The 26,537-nt window shown below is 39.4% G+C and overlaps 2 protein-coding genes across 10 annotated transcripts in view; one reads left to right on the top strand and one right to left on the bottom strand.

Annotated features, from left to right (window-relative positions):
* Positions 1-26,537, bottom strand: part of LOC137237609 (uncharacterized) — a 530,759-nt gene that overhangs the window by 344,394 nt on the left and 159,828 nt on the right. The gene's annotated exons all lie outside the window — the stretch shown is intronic.
* Positions 24,034-24,900, top strand: LOC137243845 (uncharacterized). Its single transcript, XM_067772046.1, has one exon. The coding sequence runs from the start codon at positions 24,034-24,036 to the stop codon at positions 24,820-24,822; it is 789 nt and encodes a 262-aa protein (XP_067628147.1). The 3' UTR covers positions 24,823-24,900.

Below are 26,537 nucleotides of genomic sequence, written 5' to 3'. Positions count from 1 at the left end.
GAAATGAAGTACCATTGATATAAAGCTCTTTTTTTGCAAAGATATAGCTTATTTTATTCGTCCACGACCCGTTTTAAAATCTTTTATATAAAAGTGGGCGTGGTCTTTAACCGATCTCGTCCATTTTCCCTAGAAATATTTCCTGCAATAGGGAAAATTTGTGTACTCAATTTTATTACGATCCGTTAATTTTTCTTCGAGTTATGGCTCCCGAAACATAGAAAGTTGCTTAGTCATAAAGGGGCGGTGCCACGCCCATTTTTTTTAATTTTCAGTTTTTCCTCTTTATTGTTATAAATCCACTTGGGAAATGAAATACCATTGATATAAAGCTCTTTTTTGCCAAGATATAGCTTATTTTATTCCTCCACGACCCTTTTAAAAATCTTTTATATTAAAGTGGGCGTGTTCCTTAAGCGATTTCGTTAATTATTCTTCAAAGCATTCCTCATAGTAAGGCAACCTCTCTACCAAATTTTGTTACGACAAGTTTATCGATTTTTGATTTATGATTTATAATATTTGTAAAAGTGATGTTATCACAAGTGAGCGGCGCCGCGCCCATTTTAAAACATTTTTTCAAAATTGTATCAAGACTCTCAATATCAGTCTACACGTCAAATTTCAACATTCTAGGAGTATTATTTACTAAATAATCAGGTATTTTGTGTTTTCCAAAATGTTATATAAGTTAAGGCACAATGGCCACCCATGTAGTTCGATCTGCCCTCTGATGAACTCTATAGCATCACGATTACAACACATAACGTCATCACTATCACTTGCAGTGTAGGAGTAGGTGATGCACACTTTAACATCACTAGTACAACACTTAACGCCATAGCGATCTCTTGCAGTGTAAGATTGGGTTATTGGTGGAAGAGCAATATGTTTGAATGATACCGGCCAATTCTTATTGGGATTCACTCTCATAACACGTTGACTTCTTGGAGGGTATAATGCATGGTAGAGTACAATAAGATACCGGTAACCTCACTATTCTTGTGCAATGTTTGTTTTATAGCGAAACCCGGTTTCTTATTACATCAGAAAGCGAGTAAAGCTGCAAGTATGCACCGACGTGTGTCATACGTACGGACGTTTGTCGTACGAAACACGTTTCACCGAACCCTCAAGCCCGTAGGAATCAATGTGTGGGTCCGTGTACATGTACATAACATATTTGTGAGTGTATTGTTTACAGCAAAGTACTGTTGCCATTGACCAGTTTGCATGCATGCTTATGCAAACATCACATTTTGGAATTTCAATTTTTCATGGTGCAAATGACAGAAACAAGTACTGAATAAGAATTTTTAGTTCATTTATTTGTAACCTCCAATTTTATATAATAATTTTAGGATATTTTAACAAAATTTTCAACAATCTTTAGCCATTTTTGTAAAATAACTGCAAACGGTCAAAAATTTGCGCACACAAGTTTACTAGGCAACTCTATCTAGTGAGAGAGCGATCAGCTGAGACGTTCTTACGGAAAAAATCAAAATTGGTTTGACTTCTACGTTCCGGGCTACGCATGTACGTACGTGCATTGAACGTCGGTGAGTTTTCGTTTACATTGCCCAACTTATGAGGTCGTGTCAGCTGACACGTTTTTTCTACGTACGTTCGTGGGTAACTGACACTTAAGCGGTATGCCTGTTCTTATTGGAATTCTTGCTAATCAGATTTTGGTTGCAATTAGAATGCGAAGGTCGTACGATACAAAGTATTGTCACTAGTTTACCCTGCTTAAATTAATATATAAACTTATATTAAAAATTAAAGAAATTATTTTAAATTATGTACAAAAATTGGGCTTGGTTATCATCCGATTTCGCTCATTTTCGATACCAATCTATTCTGGGTCCAGATTTGGTGAAGATATCTGAATATTTACTCAAGTTATCATGTTAACGGACAGACGGATGGACGGATGGACGGACGGACATGGCTCAATCAAATTTTTTTCGATACTGATGATTTTGATATATGGAAGTCTATATCTATCTCGATTCCTTTATACCTGTACAACCAACCGTTATCCAAACAAAGTTGTTATACCCTGTGTGCAAGTGCAGCTGGGTATAAAAAACTACAATGCAACAAGCCGTGCATACAACCCGTAATTGCTACATACACGGTATGATGTTTAGTGCGGTTAAGGACTCCCACTGACTTTGAGTCTTTCGATGCTTCTTTCTCTGAAAATAAATATAGTTTAAAAAACTAAAAGACACACCATAATGGTACCGTTTTAGTATCTACAATCCACTTAGATATCTGATGTTGATAGCACCGTAGCACAGAGGTTTGTGTATCCACTATTAAGCACAACTCATTTGGTAGCGAGTTATTTAACCACTGCCTAGAGTCTTCAATAGTTGGCCCTAGATGAGAATAAATCTCTTTTGCGGGCCTAGCCTAGAGAGTTACAAACAAGCATACATACAAGTAATTTTTTAAGATATTCTAACTATACGGCTTGATCACGAAAGAATGTTTTTAAACCTACTTCAACTAAATTCTGAGTAAGGATCTTAATGAAAAAATATTGAGCACAGAGAGAGGATGATATTAATTTGAGCGGTCAATATGCAAAATTTAAATGACCATAGCCAAAAACAACTTTGACTATTTATATGGGTCTTGGTTCTCTTCCAGTGTTATGATTCATCCACCACTTCAAAAATGTTGTTGCACAGTGTTATTGCTATCCACTTTCACTTATCTCTCTTTTGTACGCTTTTAATTTTAGCACTTTCTAAGCCACGCATTCATTTAGCGTCAATGCCAACGACAGTAGCAAGAACAAGTAAGGAAGGTTAAGTTCGGGTGTAACCGAACATTACATACTCAGTTGAGAGCTATGGGGACAACATAAGGGAAAATAACCATGTAGGAAAATGAACCGAGGGAAACCCTGGAATGTGTTTGTATGACATGTGTATCAAATGAAAGGCATTAAAGAGTATTTTATGAGGGAGTGGGCCATAGTTCTATAGGTGGACGCCATTTAGGGATATAGCCATAAAGGTGGATCAGGGTTGACTCTAGAATGCGTTTGTACGATATGGGTATCAAATGAAAGGTATTAATGAGTATTTTAAAATGGCGTGGACCTAAGTTCTATAGATGGACGCCTTTTCGAGATATCGCCGTAAAGATGGACCAGGGGTGACTCTAGAATGCGTTTGTACGATATGGGTATCAAATGAAAGGTGTTAATGAGCATTTTAAAAGGGAGTAATCCTTAGTTCCATAGGTGGACGCCGTTTCGAGTTATCGCCATAAAGGTGGGCCAGGGGTGACTCTAGAATTCGTTTGTGAAAGATGGGTATCAAACGAAAGGAGTTAATGAGTATTTTAAGAGGGAGTGGGCCTTAGTTCTATAGGTGGACGCATTTTCGAGGTATCGCAATAAAGGTGGACCAGGGGTGACTCTAGACTTTGTTTGTACGATATGGGTATCAAATGAAAGGTGTTAATCATTATTTTAAAAGGGCGTGGGGCTTAGTTCTATAGGTGGACCCCTTTTCGAGATATCGCCATAAAGGTGGACCAGGGGTGACTCTAGAATTCGTTTGTGCAATATGGGTATCAAACGAAAGGAGTTAATGAGTATTTTAAGAGGGAGTGGGCCTTAGTTCTATAGGTGGACGCATTTTCGAGGTATCGCAATAAAGGTGGACCAAGGGTGACTCTAGACTTTTTTTGTACGATATGGGTATCAAATGAAAGGTGTTAATGAGTATTTTTAAAAGGGAGTGGGCCTTCGTTTTATAGGTGTTCGCCTTTTCGAGATATCGCCATAAAGGTGGACCAGGGGTGACTTTAGAATTTGTTTGTGCAATATGGGTATCAAACGAAAGGAGTTAATGAGTATTTTAAGAGGGAGTGGGCCTTTCTGGACCAGGGGTGACTCTAGACTTTGTTTGTACGATATGGGTATCAAATGAAAGGTGTTAATGAGTATTTTTAAAAGGGAGTGGGCCTTCGTTCTATAGGTGTTCGCCTTTTTGAAATATCGCCATAAAGGTGGAGCAGGGGTAACTCTAGAATGAGTTTGTACGATATGGGTATCAAATTAAAGGTATTAATGAGAGTTTTAAAAGGGAGTGGCGGTAGTTGTATATGTGAAGGCGTTTTCCAGATATCGACCAAAATGTGGACCAGGATGACCCAGAACATCATCTGTTGGATACCGCTAATTTATTTATATATGTAATACCTGCCAAGATTTTAAGGGTTTTTTATTTCGCCCTGCAGAACTTTTTCATTTTCTTCTACTTAATATGGTAGGTGTCACAACCATTTTATAAAGTTTTTTCTAAAGTTATATTTCGCGTCAATAAAACAATCCAATTACCGTACCATATTTCATCCCTTTTTTCGTATTTGGTATAGAATTATTGCATTTTTTTCATTTTTCGTAATTTTCGATATCGAAAAAGTGGGCGTGGTCATAGTCGGATTTCGTTCATTTTTCATACCAAGATAAAGTGAGTTCAGATAAGTACGTGAACTGAGTTTAGTAAAGATATATCGATTTTTGCTCAAGTTATCGTGTTAACGGCCATGCGGAAGGACAGACGGACGACTGTGTATAAAAACTGGGCGTGACATCAACCGATTTCGCCCATTTTCACAGAAAACAGTTAGCACCATAAAACCTATGCCCCTACCAAATTTCAAAAGGATTGGTTAATTTTTGTTCGACTTATGGCGTTAAAAGTATCCTAGACAAATTAAATGAAAAAGGGCGGAGCCACGCCCATTTTTAAATTTTCTTTTATTTTTGTATTTTGTTGCACCATATCATTACTGGAGTTGAATCTTGACATAATTTACTTATATACTGTAAAGATATTAAATTTTTTGTTAAAATTTTACTTAAAAAAAATTTTTTTTTTAAAAGTGGGCGTGGTCCTTCTCCGATTTTGTTAATTTTTATTAAGCGTACATATAGTAATAAGAGTAACGTTCCTGCCAAATTTCATCATGATATCTTCAACGACTGCCAAATTACAGCTTGCAAAAGTTTTAAATTACCTTCTTTTAAAAGTGGGCGGTGCCACGCCCATTGTCTAAAATTTTACTAATTTTCTATTTTGCGTCATAATTTCAACTCATCTAACAAGTTTCGTCGCTTTATCGGTCTTTTGTAATGAATTATCACACTTTTTCGGTTTTTCGAAATTTTCGATATCGAAAAAGTGGGCGTGGTTATAGTCCGATATCGTTCATTTTAAATAGCGATCTGAGATGAGTGCTCAGGAACCTACATACCAAATTTCATCAAGATACCTCAAAATTTACTCAAGATATCGTGTTAACGGACGGACGGACATGGCTCAATCAAATTTTTTTTCGATCCTGATTATTTTGATATATGGAAGTCTATATCTATCTCGATTCCTTTATATATGTACAACCAACCGTTATCCAATCAAACTTAATATACTCTGTGAGCTCTGCTCAACTGAGTATAAAAATAAAAACAAGTAGCGTCGTTTTATCGTTTTGGAACAACGAAAATGAGTTTCGTTTGTGAGTTAAGTGCAGTGTTGCCAGGTTAGCCTTTTCGAGGCTAGATTTCGCCTTATTTTTTTGCCTTTAGCCTCGACATTTCGGGTTTAGCTTCGTGACTTTTTTCTAGCCTTTTTTACTCCGAATGTATTTTTAAAATTTCTAAAATAAAATAATTTTAATAGTTCCTGTGAACACCTAATACCTAATAAATATGAGTTCTCTACAAAAGATTAATTCTTTTTCTGCTGAAAATTCGTTGAAAATTTCAAAGCCATATGTATTTCTTACCTTGAAAAAGAGAAGTATAGTTATTCTCCAAGCCAAATAGCATTAATAGAGCCACAGTGGCGAAAACTTATAACTATACAATGGAAAAATGTACACTCCACCATGGAATTTTGGTCGGAAGTCCGAGAACATAAAAATGCATTAAACGAACCTCCTTTTTTAGAACTTGTCGAGTTTATATTTAGTTTTTTAGTATTACCACTCAGTAATGCGGAGGTTGAAAGAATTTTTAGTGGCATGAAAATTCTGAAAACTAAATTAAGAAACAAACTAAAAATTAATATGCTTAATGCGCTGCTTAATATTAGGTGCTCGTTAAAACGATTATCTAAATGTTGTAATGACTTTGAAATTACCGATGATCTCATATCTATGGTAAATAGCCAAACTTTATACACAGACTTATGCTCTTCTGATTCTTCAGACGGGGAATATTTTATATAAATAATTATTTTATAATATTTTTTTATGTATATACACATATGCAATCATTTAAAGTAATTCCATGTGCTAGTCAAGGAAAATGTGCCTGACATGTTTTGAAACAGGAAGTTATTCTTAAGTTATGTTTATAAGTTTTTATTTACAAATGTGTAAACTAAAATATAAAAAAAATTTAATGAATTAACCAAAAAATGTCTCGCCTTTTTTTAGCTTCTTTTTTTCTAAATTTAGCATTTTCTAACCTTTTTTTTTTTGTGCCAATCTAGCTTCTTTTTTTTGCATCACCTGGCAACACTGGTTAAATGGCAACAAATCAATGTGTGCCGTAAATATGTATACAAAGAGATTATCATAACTCTAACACACAAACACACACACATACACCAATACATTCATATGAATGTCCGGTAGTCGCAGCAACTAGGGATTGCGGTCAAACAAACTATTCCAATGTGAACTACTCTACAACTGCCTCGTATAAATTCCCAGTGAATAATCAGCTGATGGTTTTTGTGTAAGATATGTACTATCTATACTTTTAACGCGGCTTTCCAAAATTCCGGTCGGAAACTAATTCATAATGCCCAAAAAATCCGAGGAATAAGTGGTTAGCGAGTTAACATAAATGCCGGAGGTTATCATCAGTAGCTACTTCTTCAGCAAACTTGGTTTCAACCTTGATGACGGAAACATGAAGCATTGAAACAAAAGGATCTTCCGTAATACTTCCATCTACTTCAGTATTGTCAAGAACTTAAGATTTTTGTTGGGATATAAGGCCCGATTTATATTCTAGGAGATTAAGACCGAGCTTCTCTTTAGATCTTCTGCGTGCTAACTATAATTTTTACTGCAAATCGTAGGAACAGGACCTACTACATATTTTACACCTATTCCGAACAGAATCAGCATGCAGATGAGCTTTTGCTGAAAAGCTTTTTGTTGCGAATAGTTTTTTTCAATTTTGGATCAGCTGGAGAAGGTGGGCTAAAGATACTTATTTAAAAACTACAAAGTTTAAGCCAGGTCACGTCTGTCAGGTCTCTTGACCCCAATAAAGGTAATTAATTTTATCGCATGAAGAATTAGTTCATATCATTGCGAATATCTTCAAAAACTGGCAATGCATGCATTTGGTCATTATTTATACTGGATGGCAAATTTTTAATCTACGAAAATGCGAGTCTGTCTGAGTCTCCTTCCTCTATTGTTGACAGTCACCCGATAGACAGTCGGATCAAATTCTTGGTTAAACACTCATCAGCTCTCATCATTTTCTCTGTAAAGAGGTTCTGTCTGTAGAGTTGTTGATTGAATTGGAAAATTACACTCCTGAGACCTTAATGAATTATATGTTTGAGCGTCAAGAGAACTGTCCAGAAGCGTGCGCCGCAGTAGCGACGCGAAGAAATGCAAATAGTGCTCAACTCATATGTCGACGGAATACTTGTCGAGTGTATGGAGTATCTGTATTTTCAGTAGGGGATTTGATGCTTCCTAGTTGTAAGGGAACGCCTTTAGGAGCACTGTCTGTTATGCACTGGAGCTCCGTATCATAGTGAATTTTTAGCTCACTATGTAAATGACACACAGGCGTCATAATAAAATACTCCCTGGGTTATATGTGTTTAGGGTGCCTGATTAAGGTACTAGAACAATGTCAAAAACAAATATTAATATGGTTTTGTTAAATTTAGTCGGCCATTGTGTGAGGTTCAGCATGCGAAAATGTGGATGATATTTGTGCAGTAGCCATGTTAGGATAGGTTGAACTGGCCGGTCCATGAGGACCTCACATAGACTGAATAAGTAAGTAGTGTTACCAGAAGTTTGTTTTAACAACCAAACTGAAAAACCCTATCAAAAAACCAAGACCTATGTTATTAAATGAATCCGTCCTCTTGGCAAATACTAGAAGCTTCCTATGACTTAAGCCACTTGGTGCTTCTAGATCTGACAGCTGTATCACTCCTAATAGCTGGAGTCTTAGCCTGGCAAGCGCAGGGCATGAGCAAAGAACGTGCTCGATCATTTTCTCCTCCAGCCCACACTTCCTACATCTGCTATCACTGACCAAGCCTAATTTAAAGGCATGTGATGCCAGGAGGCAGTGCCCATTCAGAATACCCGCCATGAGTCTACAGTCCTCTCTTTTTAATGATAGAAACAACTTTGTTAGTCTAAGGTTGTAAGACCTACACATAATCTTCGAATCTTTACAGCCCCGCCCTTGAACCCACGCCTTTCCTGGTTGGTCGATCATGTGCACCTCTTCTCTTAATCTCGCATAGTATAATTGGGACGCCTACGGAGCAAGCTTCAAGGGATGCGCCCTTTTTAGCTAGTTCATCTGCTTTTTCATTCCCATCTATTCCCATATGCCCTGGACCCAATATAGATGTATGCGTCTCCCTGTCCCGATTCTCTCCAGAGACTGCTTACACTCTAACACACTTTTAGATGCAGTGCTATGCGAGATTATTGCTTTAATTGCTGCTTGACTGTCAATATAAAAGTTAACACGATTGCAGCTTAAGCTATTCTCTTCCAGGATTTCTACTGCTTTGGTTACGGCTACTATTTCCGCTTGGAAAACGCTACAGTAATCCGGCAGCATGTAGGATCTGTTTATTTCCGGATCAGCATAGTATATCGCAGACCGTACTCCTTCCACCATCTTGGAACCTTCTGTGTACACATGTATCACCTCGTCCGCTATTTGAACACCCTTCCGCCAACCGTCCACCTCTATTGTGGCTTTAAGATCACCCTCGAAGCGCAGATAGGGAATCAGGTAGTATGTTCGTCTTGTGATTGATGACGCTATACTACTATGGCCGCATGGTCGGCGCTCAAGCTGCCCCGAGGCACCGAGCCTGGTTGCAGTTGTTAACGCTATGTTCTTCGCTACCAGGTCTTTAGGTGGAATGTGCAGAATGGCATACAGTGCAGCTGTCGAGGTGGTTTTCAGGGCTCCCGCAATGTTAAGCATTGATAGTCTGCATAACCCCTTTAATTTTTTGAGGTAGGTTGTTTTTTGTGTGGCTTTCCACCAAACAAGAACTCCATAGTATAGAATAGGGCTTACAATCGCTGTAAAAACCAAATGAGAAAGAGAGGGCGATAAGCCCCACGTACACCCCAGCATTCTTCTACATGCATAACGTGCCGTTGAAGCCTTCTTCACCCTCTCCTCCACGTTGAGCTTCCATGACCGCTTACTGTCTACAATGATTTCTAGATATTTTGTGCAAGGTTTCTTCTGTAGGGTCACCCCTCCTAACTTAGGCCTAATCCAATTTAGGACCTTGTACCTCTTTGTAAACAAGACCATATCCGTCTTATCCGCGTTGACTTTCAACCCTACATTTGGTGCCCAGGTATGAATATCCCGAAGCGCCAGATCCATCAAAAAACTAATCGTTGGAAGGAACTTTCCACTTATGAAAATTGCAACGTCATCTGCGTAAGCCGTAAGTTTTACGGGTTCCTCATTGAATCGCCTGAGCAGTTGTTTGATGACCAGCGTCCACAGCAGAGGTGATATCCCCCCCTGCGGCGTTCCCCTGTCCACTGAATTCGTGGCCTCGTACAATCCCCTTTGTGATGTAATCCTCCGGCAATTTAATATGCACCCCGGCCGAACAAAGACAATCCATAATCGCCCATTTAGAAACAGTTTCGAAAGCCCCGGCAATATCTAACAAGACTCCTAGATCATATGCCTTATATTCCAGGGCTTTCTCTATGCTTAATACCACCCTGTGCAATGCGGTATCTACCGACTTGCCTTTGGTGTACGCATGCTGTGTTGTGGAGAGCAGCTTTTCATCCACGTTGGACTTTATGTACACATCTATCAGCCTCTCAAAGGTTTTGAGCAGAAATGATGTTAAGCTAATGGGTCTATAGTCTTGGGGTACACGTGACCGATCTTCCCCGCCTTTGGTAGAAAAGCTGCACGAGCAGTTCTCCAAGAATGCGGTACATGACTCAGTCTTATGCACCCAACGAATATTATTTTAAGCCATTCCACGACCGCCCTACTTGAAACTTGTAGCATGGGCGGGAATATAACATCTGGGCCCGGCGATTTAAACTTATAAAACGTCTTCACTGCTCATTCGATCTTGGTATTGGTCACCAAGCCCGGCACTACCCTCTCCACGATCGAAGTGTGAGTGCTGTCTGCTGGCTCTTCTAAACCATCTCCCGATGGGAAATGTTTATCGAGAAGCACCTCAAGGGATTCCACACTATTACGCGACCATTCTCCGTTCTTTTCTTTATCAGTCCCTGGACTATATTTCCCTTTGCTAGGACTTTTCTCAGCCGTTCTGTTTCGCTGGAGCACTCTGTCCGTACAGAAACTTTTCCATGAGATTCTCTTCGCCCTGGAAATTTCACGCTTGTAGATCCTCAGTAGATCCCTGTACTCGTCCCGACACGCTTCGCTTTCCGTGGGCTTTGCGAGCTTAAACATTTCTTTTACCTGTCTTCTTAGAAGACTCAGCTCATTGCTTCACCATGGCGGCTTTGCTTTTCCTCTGAATCTTCTTAGAGGGCAAGCTTTATTATACACAGTCATAAGCGTCCTTGTTAGGAATTCATTAAACTCCTCCAGTTCCTCCACATTGGCAAACTCTTTGGGTTGTCCAGGTTTTGTTTCTACCTGTTTCTGGAATTTAGTCCAGTTCGTTGACCCAGGGTTTCTAAAGGTTCCTCCCTTCTCTACCCTCTTTAGGGGAATGCCGATGCTGATATACGCATGGTCGGAGAAGGATGGTCTATCAAGTACCATCCAATCATACCTTGATATATCACGTTCGGAGGTCAGTGTAATATCCAAAACATTGCTAGATGTTGGACCAATGTATGTAGGGACATTTCCCCTGTTGGCTATCTGCAAATTGGTTTGCTGGATGTAACAAAATATAGATTCGCCTCTCTCGTTCATATCTGCTCCTCCCCACGCATTGTGGTGCGCATTTGGATACGCGCCTATGACCAACCGCCCTTAGCGCCCTTCGTCCTGTACTAGCCACTTGCACCCCAGGAGGGGAGCAGGATGCCAGGATAAATTCCTGCTTATTCCTTTGCTCAACGGCCACCGCTATGAGGTCCTCAGTAATGTAATTAGGCAGCATATATGAATGCAGCTGTTTCCTTACCATTACTACAGCTCGCACCCATCCTTACGTTTGCGCATAGTAAACGCCATATCTCATATTCATACCTTAACTTTTGGTACCGTGGGGATTTGCGCTTTATCCACCACCTCAAACCGCTCTTTCATGCCTTGCCTCTGGAGGTTTGGAACCACTTCCTCCAGCCACCGCAAGCTCTTGATGTTGTGGCACGCTATCATCTTCACACCACACCATTATACCACCCCCCCCCCCCCTCCCGAATCAAAGGTTGGAAGGGGCTTACTTGGTTGTTCCCGCATCATCTTAAGCATTAAGCTAATAAGCTCCCTTTCTACAGATCTCCACCTTTCAGTAGTCATCTGTCCGAAAGGACTGCTACGATCAACCAGCGCCACAGTCAGTGACTGCTTTGCCATATCACTCATCTTCTCGGGAAAAGTCGGAGTCTTACTGTTAACTTCCTTTGGCACCTCCGAGAAAGCCTGAGTCTTAGCGCTAACTCCCTTTAGCACCTCCGAGAACGCCGGAGTCTCAGCGTTATCTCCTACTTCCGTAGTTGGAACTTCCCTCTGACTCGCAGCTTTCGGGGTAGCTGCTACCTCGCTATTGGGTCTTACAGCTTTGGGCCTACTTGTCTTGTCTATGCGACTGCCCTTCCTCGCGGCTCTGGGACTGGGTCCTTTCTGCCTCTTGAAAACAGGCTTTTCGCCTTCCGCCGAATGTTGCCTCTTCATTCTGCCATTCGACGCTTCTTCATCATAGTACCGGTTCTAGAGCCGAGGGTTTCTCGCAGCAAACCTTTTGAACTACCTTCGACCTATATCTACCGCCTCGTGGGCCCATTCCAAGCGCTCGATCTCCACTTCTGTTGGGCCGACCACTGCTCCGAGGCGTTGGGCACTTCTTAGTGCTGCACGGTACTGCGACAGAGCTCTTTTACTTCCTCTGCTCCGTACCCTTCTCCACTCTTCTACTCCATTTTCATTTGTGTGCTTTTCCAACACAGAGTTCATTGAATCAGCACTACTCTCGCTCCCCGAGCCCGACGCATCGCTTAATGCGTATTTGTCGTCCTTGGCTTGCGACTCAGTCCTCCTCTTATCATCCTCCTTATTACAATTAGATAATGAGTCATTCATCTTGGTCGTACGACCACCTGCCCGACAAGGTGAGCTCAGCGGTCCAGTATTATATACGGGGAAATAACCGTCAGCCACAGCAGCGCCCCTTACTGTGGTAAGGCCATCAATACTTCCCGTGGTGGGCCGGTATCGGGAGCGATCCGTTCGAATACAGCCGAATTTATCCCCTAGCTGCAAATTATCCAATAGGCACGGTCCGCAAAACACCCTGGATTAGGGGGTTGGCAGTTCTTGGTCACCGACATCCCGCCGTCCTCCTATGAGGCGAAACGGTTTAGATGCCAGTCCTAAACAGCTCCGCATCATAATCGGGCGCTATGGAAATCGGCTAAGCCCTCACACCAACGACCGTAGTAGCCATGTTACTGTGATTCCCGCTTATGATACAAAAGGGAAGCAGCACGGTTACAAGTCCCATGACTCTCCTTAAGAAGCTGGTTTCACAGGTTTCAGTGAGTGAACCACTTTTACGTATTCCTGTTGTTGCTGTTGTTGTTGTATTAATGATAAGGACACTCCCCGAAGGTTTTTGGGAGTGTTATAGATGTTGAAGCTCCTTTGCCGGATATAGATCTGGTACGTTCCTTTAATAAAGAACCTTTAAGATACTAGTACGACCATCTCGGAAATATTATATGTCCACATAAAAGCTTCTTGACTGACCCGGCCCCCACGCCCAAGTCCCGTGAGGAACTTGGGATAATCAGAGTCACGCCTGCTAAATATATGTATTATGCATTCATATTTGTTACAGGATTCTACTCGCGCAGGTGAGGTTGACAATTGGGTTGCGGAAGCTCTGAAGTTATAAAGCTATAAAGCTTTGTGTAACGCTTATCAACCTCTTGAATCCCACCACTTTTACCTGTTAGCAATGTCAAGAGTGGACAGGGACTGGTATTTAAAAAACTCACTACCTTAAGTCTACGATATTTTAGCACCTGTATTTAGGCTTTATGAGTTTGTGAACTTCGTTCTTCTACTTGCCCTCTGTTGTCATAATTTTGACCAGCTCAGCCATACTTTACGGCTAAACCTAAATGGCCTAAATGTTTCATATTGGTATATATAACTTTGGAGTTCTTTGAGCAGAGTCTTCATTACAAAGGTCATTTTTGGTGTAGACGATGTTGAACAATCACTTTTCCCAAAAACCACTCGATCTACTTCCAGGAGAGAATTCAGTGTATTTGAGGTCCTTATGGTCTTACCATCTCAACCTTACCACTTCATGCAGAAATATCTAGTTCTTAACTACAGGCTCTTCTATTTCGCTTCATACTTGTTGATGTGGTAAATCAACCAAATACTTTGATATACTGCTGACATGAACGTCATGAAACTTTAACTTCTTTCTGAAATTTTTTCTTCGTGAATAATTGACTCATCGAAAAGTTCATCGAGTAAGTTTTAACCTACTTTCGTTGGTTTAGTAAAGCTCTTTTGACCGTTTGGCAGTAAGAGTTGCAAGCGAACGTTGGTAATTTGCGTTTTCTTTTCTTATGTTTTTCGAATGTCAGGTATGCCAAGAGCTCAATTAGTAGGAGGTACTCAATTTCATTATTTCCGATAGGTCAAGCATAAATCAAAATTCTAAGTGTTCAACGTGTCAAGGTTACTGTGGGCGTTTTTGTGCTTTGATTTTGTTGATACGCGCTGCATGTGGTACTATTGTACAATGCCCTGTCGCACAGCGGTAATTACTGTTAAATATGGCTTGGAATGCTGTAAGAATCTTACTGAAATGTTGACGCCAATAATTGGCCTATTTCTGATTTTCGTCTAGACTCTATACGCATCACGGTGCGATATAATGGTATAAAGGAAATGAGATAGGTAGAGACTTTCTTACTTACTTATTTAATTGACGCTTAACCGTTTAAACAGTTATGGCCGTCCAACAAGGCCCGCCAGTCGCTTTTTCACTGGGTTTCCACCTGGTGCCTCCAGCGCAGTGGGGTCCCCCTCTTCCTCTGCTCCCCCAGGCGGGTTCCGATAAAAGTATTTTCTAAGCCGGAGCGTCATCTTTCATTCGTATAACATGGCTTAGCCAGCGTAACATTGCGTTTTAGCTCGCTGTAATATGTTGGTGTCTGTGTAAAGCTCGAACAGCTCATCATTAAACCTTCTTCGAATCTCGCCATCGCCAACGCATAGAGGTCCGTAAGTCTTTCGAAGAGGTTTTCTCTCGAACACTTCCAGAGTCACTTCATCTGATGTTGACAAGGTTCATGCTTCTACGTCATATAGCAGGACGGTATAATAAGTTACTTGTAGACCACAACTTAAGTTTGTCTACCTAGCCCGAAGTAGCATTTATTGGCAATAATGATCCGTAGCTTTCAGATACCAAAATTATTAGCATCAAGAAGGATTTTGCTTAAGCCATGCACGACCGTCCGTCCATTATTAACTTGGCCAAAATTTTAAATATCTGTCCCGAATTTGGTACACAGGTTAATCTGGACACAGACTTCAAAATCACGGGAGGTCCGACAATAACGGCGCTCACGTTTTCGATATCGAAAACTTTTAAAAGTGAACAAGTAAGGAAGGTTAAGTTCGGGTGTAACCGAACATTACACACTCAGTTGAGGGCTATGGTGACAACATAAGGGAAAATAACTATGTAGGAAAAGGAACCGAGGGTAACCCTGGAATGTGTTTGTATGACATGTATATCAAATGAAAGGTATTAAAGAGTATTTTATGAGGGAGTAGGCCATAGTTCTATAGGTGGACGCCATTTATGGATATCGCCATAAAGGTGGACCAGGGCTGACTCTAGAATTTGTTTGTACGATATGGGTATCAAATGAAAGGGGTTCATGAGTATTTTAAAAGGGAGTGGGCCTTAGTTCTATAGGTGGACGCCTTTTCGAGATATCGCCATAAAGATGGACCAGGGGTGACTCTAGAATGCGTTTGCACAATATGGGTATCAAACGAAAGGTGTTAATGAGTATTTAGTATTTTAAAAGCTTATTAAATGAAAGGGGTTAATGAGTATTTTAAAAGGGATTGGGCCTTAGTTCTATAGGTGGACGCCTTTTCGAGATATCGCCATAAAGATGGACCAGGGGTGACTCTAGAATGCGTTTGTTCAATATGGGTATCAAACGAAAGGTGTTAATGAGTATTTTAAAAGGGCGTGGGGCTTAGCTCTATGGGTGGACGCCTTTTCGAGATATCGCCATAAAGGTGGACCAGGGGGACTCTAGACTTTGTTTGTACGATATGGGTATCAAATGAAAGGTGTTAATGAGTCTTTTTAAAAGGGAGTGGGTCTTAGTTCTAAAGGTGTTCACCTTTTCGAGATATCGTCATAAAGGTGGACCACGGGTGACTCTAGAAGGTGTTTGTGCGATATGGGTATCAAATTAAAGGTATTATTGAGAGTTTTAAAAGGGAGTGGTGGTAGTTGTATATGTGAAGGCGTTTTCCAGATATCGACCAAAATGTGGACCAGGGTGACCCAGAACTTCATCTGTCTGATACCGCTAATTTATTTATTTATGTAATATCCGCCAAGATTTCAAGGGTTTTTTATTTCGCCCTGCAGAACTTTTTCATTTTCTTCTACTTAATATGGTAGGTGTCACACCCATTTTACAAAATTTTTTTCTAAATTTATATTTTACGTCAATAAACCAATCCAATTACCATGTTTCATCCCTTTTTTCGTATTTGGTATAGAATTATGGCATTTTTTTCATTTTTCGTAATTTTCGATATCGAAAAAGTGGGCGTGGTCATAGTCGGATTTCGGCCATTTTTTACACCAATACAAAGTGAATTCAGATAAGTACGTGAACGGAGTTTAGTAAAGATATATCGATTTTTGCTTAAGTTATCGTGTTTTTCATAGAAATATTGTATCGTCCAAGAATCTAAGTCCTTACCAAATTTCACAAGGATTGGTAAATTTTTGTTCTACTTATGGCATTAAAATTATCCTATACAAATTAAATGAAAAATGGCGGAGCCACGCCCATTTTGAAGTTTTCTTTTATTTTTGTATTTTGTTGCACCATATCATTACTGCAGTTAAATCTTGACATACTTTACTTATACACTGTAAAGATATTAAATTTTTTGTTAAAATTTGACTTTAAAAAAAAAATTTTTTTACAATGGACGTGGTCGTTCTCTGATTTTGCTAATTTTTATTAGGCATACATATAGTAATAGGAGTAACGTTCCTGCCAAATTTCATCATGATATCTCCAACGACTGCAAAATTACAGCTTGCAAATGCGAAATTACAGCTGCGTCATAAGTTCAACTCACCTACCAAGTTTCATCGCTTTATCCGTCTTTGGTAATGAATTATCGCACTTTTTCGGTTTTCGAAATTTTCGATATCGAAAAAGTGGGCGTGGTTATAGTCCGATATCATTCATTTTAAACAGCGATCTGAGATGAGTGCTCAGGAACCTGCATACCAAATTTCATCAAGATACCTCAAAATGTACTCAAGTTATCGTGTTAACGGACGGACGGACATGGCTCAATCAAATTTTTTTTCGATCCTTATGATTTTGATATATGGAAGTCTATATCTATCTCGATTCCTTTATACCTGTACAACCAACCGTTATCCAATCAAAGTTAATATACTCTGCGAGCTCTGCTCAACTGAGTATAAAAATATGGGAGTATTCGCAGCAGCAACTCCAGATTTTTAAAATTTGTTCGAGAAGAAATTTGTAGCGCGTATCGACTGGTCGCGAGATTCTCGAATCTCAAAATACACATAAGGCACGCGAGATTCTCGACACTCAGTTTAATCGCAGCAATGCAGGTCGGCTAATACAGCGACTAAACTGAATGTCGAGAGTCTCGAAACTCTTGCTATTGTTCGAAAAGAAATCGTAAGCTCTATCATTTACTAATAAAGCGATGAAAGTTCGCGAGGGGAAGGAACTTATGACTAGAAATAAATTTTGTAGATCTCATGATTTCTTCTCGTACACGAGCGAGAGAGACTCGTAAAGCTCGCGAGCTAGTTTTGTATTGCTGCGATTTAGTTGAATGTTGAGAAGCTCTTGAGCTTTTCGTGCAGGGCACGAGCACATAAACGTTTCCTCCTCCAACCTGCACTTCCTATGTCTGCTGTCACTGACCAACTTTTTAGCTAGTTCGTCCACTTTTTCATTCCCATCAATTCCCCTATGCCCTGGGACCCAATATAGATATATTCTTCTCCCTGTCCCGATTCTCTTCAGTGACTGCTTAAACTCTAACACGCATTTAGATGCTGTGCTATGCGAGATTATTGCCTTAATTGCCGCTTGACTGTCAATATAAAAGTTAACACGGTTGCAGCTTAAGCCATTCTCTTCCAGAGTTTCTACTGCTTTGGTTACAGTTAATATTTCCGCTTGGAAAACGCTGCAGTAATCCGGCAGCCTGTAGGATCTGCTTATTTCCGGATCAGCAGAGTATACCGCAGACCCTACTCCTTCCACTACTTTGGATCCATCTGTGTACACATGTATCGCCTCGTCCGCCATTTGCGCACCCTTGCGCCAACCGTCCACCTCTATTGTGACCTTAAGATCTCCCTCGAAGCGCAGATAGGGAATCAGGTAATTAGTGAGTCTCCTACTATACTTTTAAAAGCAAACGTTGGACAAAAATCAACTACTCCCTTTTTCTGTGAAAGTGGTCTGTAAGCCACGCCGACTTTTTATATCCATCTATTCGTCTTTCCATTCATTAACACGATATCTTTAGCAAATCTGATACACGAGCTTATTTGGACACACAATATGTCGATATTAAAAATTGGCCATATCCATGCTCTCATTTTCGATATCGACAATTTATAAAAATTTTGAAAATGAGTAAGTCCTTTTATATGTTGAGATGAAAATTGCCATGTCGCTTGATTTTAAAAAGCGAAACCCGCTTTTATTTAAGAAAATCCATCGAAGATATAACATCGATATTGGCAGGGATATTGTTCATTCTTAAATGTATATACAAAGTGAAAATTTGCAAAATCAAAGGACCATCCCTGTTTGGTTTTACTTCGTCTGTCCCATGGAGACAAACAGAATTGAAATATGCTAGTCTTTCACGCGAACATTTCAATATTCAGCGTGTCATTCTTCCATGGGAATTTGAGACGTGCAAGTTTTCGTTGAGACCAACGGCTTGCAATCTCTACTGCCTTATTCCAGATCAGCAGATCTAAGAAGGAAGCGGTTTCATATGGTGTGCATAGACGAAACCCCCCTGCAATTATGAGCTCCTAGCAATCGTGGCTCTCGGCATCATTATAAATTTGATTTTATGAATAAGTCTCCCTAGTTTGTAATAGAATAAGTTCTTATACGAGCTTTTGTTCTTCTTAGTAAGATCGTAAACGCAGGTAGCCTATAGATATGCATATTGAAAAACATATAAGAGACATCCTTAGGCCAATGAAACTCTCTATGAAAATTTCAAACTAAAAACATACATACATGTAAGTTAAGTTCAAATTCCATTATCAACTCAATTTGCTTAACGAATCATAGCAAGAAATTTAACAGCTACCAGGCACACATAAAGCAGTTTTTAACTATTTAAGAAGCACTTACACTTTATTAAATATTAAGACCCATGCAATATTGTCACGCTACCGAATATGAAGTGTACCACACGCTGGCAAACGTGGAGAATAACAAAAGTTCGATAAGTTGTGCTGACAAACGGGCGAGTATTTTACTTCTCATGAGATATGAAAAGTAAAGTCCTCTCTCGGCGAACGTACGCGTTCTGGTATATGGTGCAGATGCATGGACCATACCAACACCAGATGAAGCGGCTCTGGGAGTGTTCGAGAGAAAAGTTATTCGAAAGATTTACGGACCTCTATGCGTTGGCGAAGGCGAGTATCTAAGAAAATTCAATAATAATCTGTTCGAGTTTCACGCAGACATCATTATAGTCCAGCGAATTAAAGCGCAGTGGCTACGCTGGCTAGGCCATATTATGCGAATGAAAGATGGTGAAAGAAGGTGTTTTTATCGAAACCCGCCTACGGAAGCAGAGGAAGAGGGTGGCCTCCACTCTGCTGGAAAGACCAGATGAAAAACGATTTCAGCTCCCTAGGAGCGACCAATTGGCGCTAGTTAACTCTGAGAAAAAGCGCCTGGTGTGCCTTTTTGGACGCCTTAACCGTTCAAACGGTTAAGCGCCAATTAAGTAAGTACCTAATGGGGTATGTACTTGGGTCATCTCTTTAAAGTTAAATAATATTTTGAAAATTGGTATAGTATTAAAATGTTCCAGAAAATGATTCGCCATCTCAGATAATACCAGTAAGACCCCAAGAAAATTTACATTTTATTTTAGACAATCTACATAAAGTTTTAGTACGTGCTTAAATTTTAACTCACATACAAAGATGTTGTCCTAGGAGCCCCTAGTTAAATTTGATGGCGATTAATTTTCAGAAATATTTTAACCCTCTAGGGACCTCAAAAAAAGCCAATATCACTAAATCTACAAGCCTACTGCTATTTCCACATTTCGCAAATGTGTGCGCGTAAATTACAGAGCAGCTCATCGTAGCAGCACGTTTCTTTGTATTATGAATTCATGAAAAAAATTTCTCCAATTTTTTGGCTAAACCTTATTGATATCCTTCCTTAAATCAGCTTCTCTCAGATCGAAAGTCAGTTCGTGGAAGGTATAGATAGCCTATGTCACACGGATACGAATGTACGAAAAGTTGACATTGAGATAGGATTTTAAGCGTTTTAACCTGCTTTAAAAAGGATTTTGACATTTACTTTGTAAATAGCTTACACTGAAAGAAAAAGACTGGTAAAATCAACCGAAATACGTGTCAATTCAGCAGAAATTTCTGTCAATTTTTATCCATCGCAACAAAATGTTGAATCAACTGCGCACAAATCGTTTATTGGTAATTGACCGTTTTAGTAGTCAAATGAACAAAAAAAGTTGTTGCGACAGCTTTGAATGAAAGTACTTATGTTGCCATATAAATAAATAAATGTAAAGCGCGATAACCTCTGAAGAGATTTTAGGCCGAACTTCTCTTCCAATTTGCGTCGTGCTCCTTTTTAATTTTTCTCACAAATTGGCGGGACGGGATCTACTTGTTTTATGCCGACTCCGAACGGCATCTGCAAGGCATATGAGTTTTCATTGAGAGCATTTCATGGCAGAAATACACTCGCAGTGCTTGCCGAACACTGCCGAGAGGCGACCCCGCTTAGAAAATTTTTCTTCTAATTGAAAAAGCTTATTTCTAAAATTTTGATGTTGCTTTGTCAGGGGTCTTCGGTGTGGTAGGCGGAGCACGCTACCATCACACCACGGCGGCCGCCATATAAATACGTAAATATGTGAGTACATAAATACGCATGCTTGCTACATCCCTGCAAAAATTGTTGGATCATGAGGTCCACTGGAGTACTTACCATTATACTCCACTGTAATGTAGCAATGGACCAACTCATGTTTCTACACGAACATATTGTAAGCCGATCACTGCTCGTTTTTAACGATTGTAATGACTACACGAGGCTTATTGGACTGTGGGTACTCCATGCATTACTCTGATGTAATGCCGAGCTGGAGTATATGGTCCAGTCCTAGGACATCGCAATGTTAATTGGACCATATTTTTTTGTATGAATTGTGGTTAATTTTGGAGCACTCGGTTGGTTCATAGCGAGTACTCCATACATGCATTCATGGAGTACTGGCGATTTTTGCAGGGTAGTAGTCACAAAGCTCATTCTCAATTCTTTCAGTTGCAGCTCAGTTCATTCTCAATTTCTTCTCTCGCATGTAGTTGCCGTACTTGATTGTTTCGAACAAAACATGTAGTATAAATGTTTGACGTAACATTTTAAAAAGAGAACTTGTAAGTTATAGAAAAGTAAAGAATCAAATCGCAGCAAGGTAATTCACCACGGGAGTAACTTTACATGTAATTCGGCAAGTTTAATTTTCGTAACACTTTAAGTTGAAACGATCCCAAAACAACTCACCCTTTTATGTTGTAGGAAACATCAACATTAAAAAAGATGTTTTTTATTATCTTATTAAATTCGTTCGCGTGAGTGAAAATTCATAAAAACTTGACAAAATGTTACTAACTTTGGAAAAATCCTGTTCGTTCAAGCAAAACTTTTGCAACAAGAGGGCGCAATTTTGCTTTTCGCTTGGACGAGAAGTTGCAAAATTGTACCCGATAAATAGGTGTCCCTGTATCTCATAATTTTTTGCACAGTAAATTAAAAAAGGGGTTTTTCGTTTTGTATTGATAACGGCAAAACTAGTTTTTTGTTGTTTTCCCACTTTGTGTGTTTTTTCGATTTGATGGTTTTCTTATTTTGGGTATTTTTTTTTTAACAAGTGGCTCAGTGAAAGTTGCTCATGTATTGGCAGTTGATCGACGTTGAAATGAACTGTAAGAACAGTTGTGTTAACAGAAAAATCAGTTATATTGATCAGGAATCTGTAAATTTTACAAAATTTTGTAAATCTAAGAGCGACAATTTCTCTTCTGTTGAAATGACGAAACGAATTTGTTCGCTTGACAAAGAACTCGGTCGAATTAACCATAATTCGATCAATTTCACCGAATCTCCGTTAAGTCAAGAACAACAGAACCGATTTGTTGATTTTACTAGCACCATTTCCTTCAGTTTATGTACACACATACATACTAAATTTATAAAATTTTTGTGGGAAATAAGTAATGCATTAAAATATAAAACTATGTAGTGCTAATGTATTGCGATTTCACTATTATTTACAAATCGGTGGGTATTGCCAAAACAATGGCGAAAATATTGTAATGCTTCGAAAATATGATCGTTTTCTTATATGTCTTCTTTGTAAAGGAAGAATATTAAATTATTATCAGCTTGAGGAAAAACAAGGTAAAAAATTTGTTATAAGTAGATAAAAGAAAAAAATTTAAAAATCAAATATTTCTCAAAAAATTTTATACCCAGCTGTACTTGTACAATACTTTAAGTGGATAACGGTTGGTTGTACAGGTAAAAATCGAGATAGATATAGATATCCATATATCAAAACCATAAGTATCGAAAAAAAATTTGATTGAGCCATGTCCATCCGTCCGTCTGTCCGTCTGCCCGTTAACACGATAACTTGAGTAAATATTGAGATATCTTCACCAAATTTGGAACACGAGCTTATCTGGACCCAAAATAGATTGGTATTGAAAATGAGCGAAATCGGATGATAACCGCGCCCACTTTTTATACATATAACATTTTGGAAAACACAAAAAACCTGATTATTCAGTAAATAATACACCTAGAATGTTGAAATTTGACGTGTGAACTGATATTGAGACTCTTGATAAATATTTGAAAAAAAAAGATTTTAATGGGCGTGGCACCGCCTACTTGTGATAAAATCAATTTTACAAATATTATTAATCGTAAATATTACAAATCGTAACGCAAATTGGAAGAGAAGCTCGTCCTTAGATCTCTTCGGAGGTTATCGCGCCTTACATTTATTATTTTTTTTTTAATCAAAAATCGTTAAACCCGTCGTAACAAAATTCGGCAGAGGGGTTGCCTTTACTATAAGGAATGCTTTGAAGAAAAATTATCGAAATCGTTTAAGGAACATGCCAACTTTTATATAAAAGATTTTTAAAAGGGGCGTGGACGAATAAAATAAGCTATATCTTTGCAAAAAGAGCTTAATATCAATGGTATTTCATTTCCCAAGTGGATTTATAACAATAAATAGGAAAAACTTCTAATTCTAAAAAATGGGGGTGGCACCGCCCCTTTTATGACTAAGCAATTTTCTACGTGTCGGGAGCCATAACTCAAAGAGAAATTAGTTCAGAATAAAACCATATTTATATGTATTATTTCGCAGCCTTGTAACATTATTAAGCACAAAAAACAAACAATAATAGCATTTCAAGTGTACAGCTGGGTATGTAATGTTCGGTTTCAAACGAACTTAGACTTCCTTACTTGTTCTTATTATTATTCTTTCACATATGGCTCACCTCATCCAATGGGTGCGATCACTCACAAAATGTCATCGATATCCACTTACAGAAGTCAAAGGAAATGTGCAGTTTCATTGGGGTTGGACTAAAGAGAAATGTCTGTTACGGGTGCTAGTTTCGCATTGCAATTGAAAAGATGTTTGATGTCATGTGGCGACACACTATCGATCCTTTATCTAATCAAGATCTTGTTTTGACTGACTTTATTTTGTTCTTAAAAGCTTGTGTCTCACGCCAATGTGTTCTTTTGCGATTTTCTACTAAAATTGATAAACAATAATAAGGGGTATTTTTTAGTAATAATAATAATAATAATAAATAATCTCACCAACTACTTTATTTGAGAAGCGCGTGATATAGAAAATAAATTGGGTTTGCTTTAATATTCAAAATAATTATTTACATTTCAAATTAATTTAAGTCTTGATTGTCGTTAAAAATGTTAGAAAAAAATGCAAAAATTTCTGTGCTGCGAACAATGGCCGGCTTAGGCGAAGAAATCGAGCCACATTTCATCGTACCACAAAATTCGATCACAAATATACGCCAAAAAATGGGACCCGGCGACCAACGAACAACGCAAATGCCAGCACTCATACCATTAGAGAATTCGATACGCAGCACGCAACCAGCTACCGTTAAGTGTCCTCATTGTGAGAATATGGCTAAAAATTTCCTGTATCTTGAAAGTCTCATACGCAACAACTACAATACAAAATCACAATGCGGTCTCTGCTATTCTTCGCTCAAATATTTGCAATATGTTAACAAGAGCATTATGCAGGTGTTCGGTAGCTTTGAATCCATTGCTCAGGCGGCCAAAGCTTTCACGAACAACCAAGCTCGCGCACCAATTCCACGCACCATACGAGAAATCGCTGCAAAAGCAGTCACCGCAAAGACGGTTAATAAGAAACCCATGGAGAAAAAGAGTTTGAAAGCTGCTGGGAAGGTTACAAAGGTAACAAAAGTTATGCGTCCGGTAACTCAAAAAAGTCGACGTAATGTTAGTATAGTACGCTTAGCTGGTGGTGGTAAGGTCACAAAAGCACCACGTAGTCTGCCGAATACTAAGAATAAGAATAAGAACGTGAAGGCGACGAGAGCTAAGACTAAGCTAGCGGGAGCACTTGAGAGCAAGCGTAACAAGAATTTGGCGTCAACTAAACAGAAGAGTATGAAAACGAAACGTATAAGAATTGGCAAGGTGCGCGTGAGTGCAAAATAGAAAGGGAGATGCAGCACATATACCAAATTTAAACTCGGGAACTCAAACTCAGATTGTAATACGTAAACTTAAAATAACGTTTTGGGGAATACTATTAAAATTTTTCGTGTAACTAAAACTTGCTGAGTCCTATTCGAATTCTTGACACGTAAAAAAGTCCATCTGAGGAGCACACCAGCTCGAATTGTGGATGTAGTTCTTGCAGCTTTAACATCATCATTAAATGGAGCTTAACCGCTTAGGCGACCTTGGCCATTGCAGCTATATCTGCTTCACGGTGACTGATGCCAATCTCCAGCACCAAGGGAGGTCAAGTATTCCTTTACCTGTCCATTCTAACAGCTGCGCGTAAGCGACCGACCACTTTTTGGCAGAGGGAGATTCAAGACCGAATCTTGAAAGCCTCAGTGAGTTACCGTATGGGGATACTGGCTGCTCAATGGTCGATTTTCGAGAAATCATAAGCCGGTTGTACATGTAAACCGGATCACATATGTAATGCTATATTGCTATTACAGGCTGGGTACAGTCACAAAGATCACAGTGCCGATATAGAGTATTACATGAATGGCATTAGGTATGCGAATCATATGAAATACTTGTGGCTGACCATGGGATAACGAATAAATTTCTTCCTGCACTGAAAATTCGTACGAGACAAATTGCCGTAGCTTGAACTACTTTTGCTGGCACCATGTGGTACCAAACGGCTATGGCGGCTCACGGTCTCAAACACGTACTGAGCATACAAGGAAGCATGCTAAACCGTGTCCCGCACTGTATTCATGGATGCGGTGCAGGTGTTACTCGATGTACCCCATCTCGTACTGGTGGTGATACAGCGTGCTGTTTCCTTCAGGTATGCCGTTCCTATAGGATAATGGGTTACCAGCGATGAAAAGGAGAGATGATGACCACTTCTTCATTGACGGATGACCTATGTTGATCAGGTAAGTAATATGTGTGCGAAAATTTGGGCGTTCTTTTAACCCCTCCGCACGCCTAGACAAGCGGTGCGAAGTAGTGGACACCCAACCGAAGGGAGCTTGTGCTGCGAAATTCCTACCGTAAACTTTAAATCTGGTACCACGTGTGGGCGAATGCTTGCTCAATTTCCGGTCAATTAGGATAGCCCCATCAGGAACAACGTAGCCGCAGTGGTTGATATCCAAATGTGGAAGAGTTGTTTAACTGGGATGTAGATTTGCATTCCAACCGTTTGGTATGGCCCTAATTCTATAGCATGATTTTTCTTCGTCGAGAGCGGACCCCTCTATTCAATTTCCAGCTGGGTCTAAAGTACCACTTGTTGGAAAGAATTATTATCCATTTGATTTCTAAGCGGATGTTGTTTTTGATCTCACTTTTAGCTCCCAGTCGAAGTCCTTTGCAATCTAGAATTTATATTGAATGCGCTCAAGTCTTGTCGTCGCTGTTTGGTCAAATCCCACTCCTCATCAACTTTTCGAGAAATATTGCGTCATATGAGCACTGAAAGCGACATGTTAAATGATCAGTAAAACTTCCTCCCCGCATCAATAAGAGCTAAGCTAAGTTTTTATTTGAGCCAACCTTATATCTGAGCTTAGTCGCTCACTCGTTCGGCTTATAACAGGGTACTGAATAATGGCACGGCGTTGTCGTTGCGCTTCATTTTTAATGTCCTACTCAGGCCAATTTAGTTATGAAATATCTGAACAAAGTATTTTTCGACA

The sequence above is a fragment of the Eurosta solidaginis genome, chromosome 1 (assembly GCF_040869045.1).
Source record: "Eurosta solidaginis isolate ZX-2024a chromosome 1, ASM4086904v1, whole genome shotgun sequence".
Lineage (NCBI taxonomy): Eukaryota > Metazoa > Arthropoda > Insecta > Diptera > Tephritidae > Eurosta > Eurosta solidaginis.
Note: the sequence above shows the minus strand (reverse complement) of the source record. Positions and strands in the feature narration are given on the sequence as shown.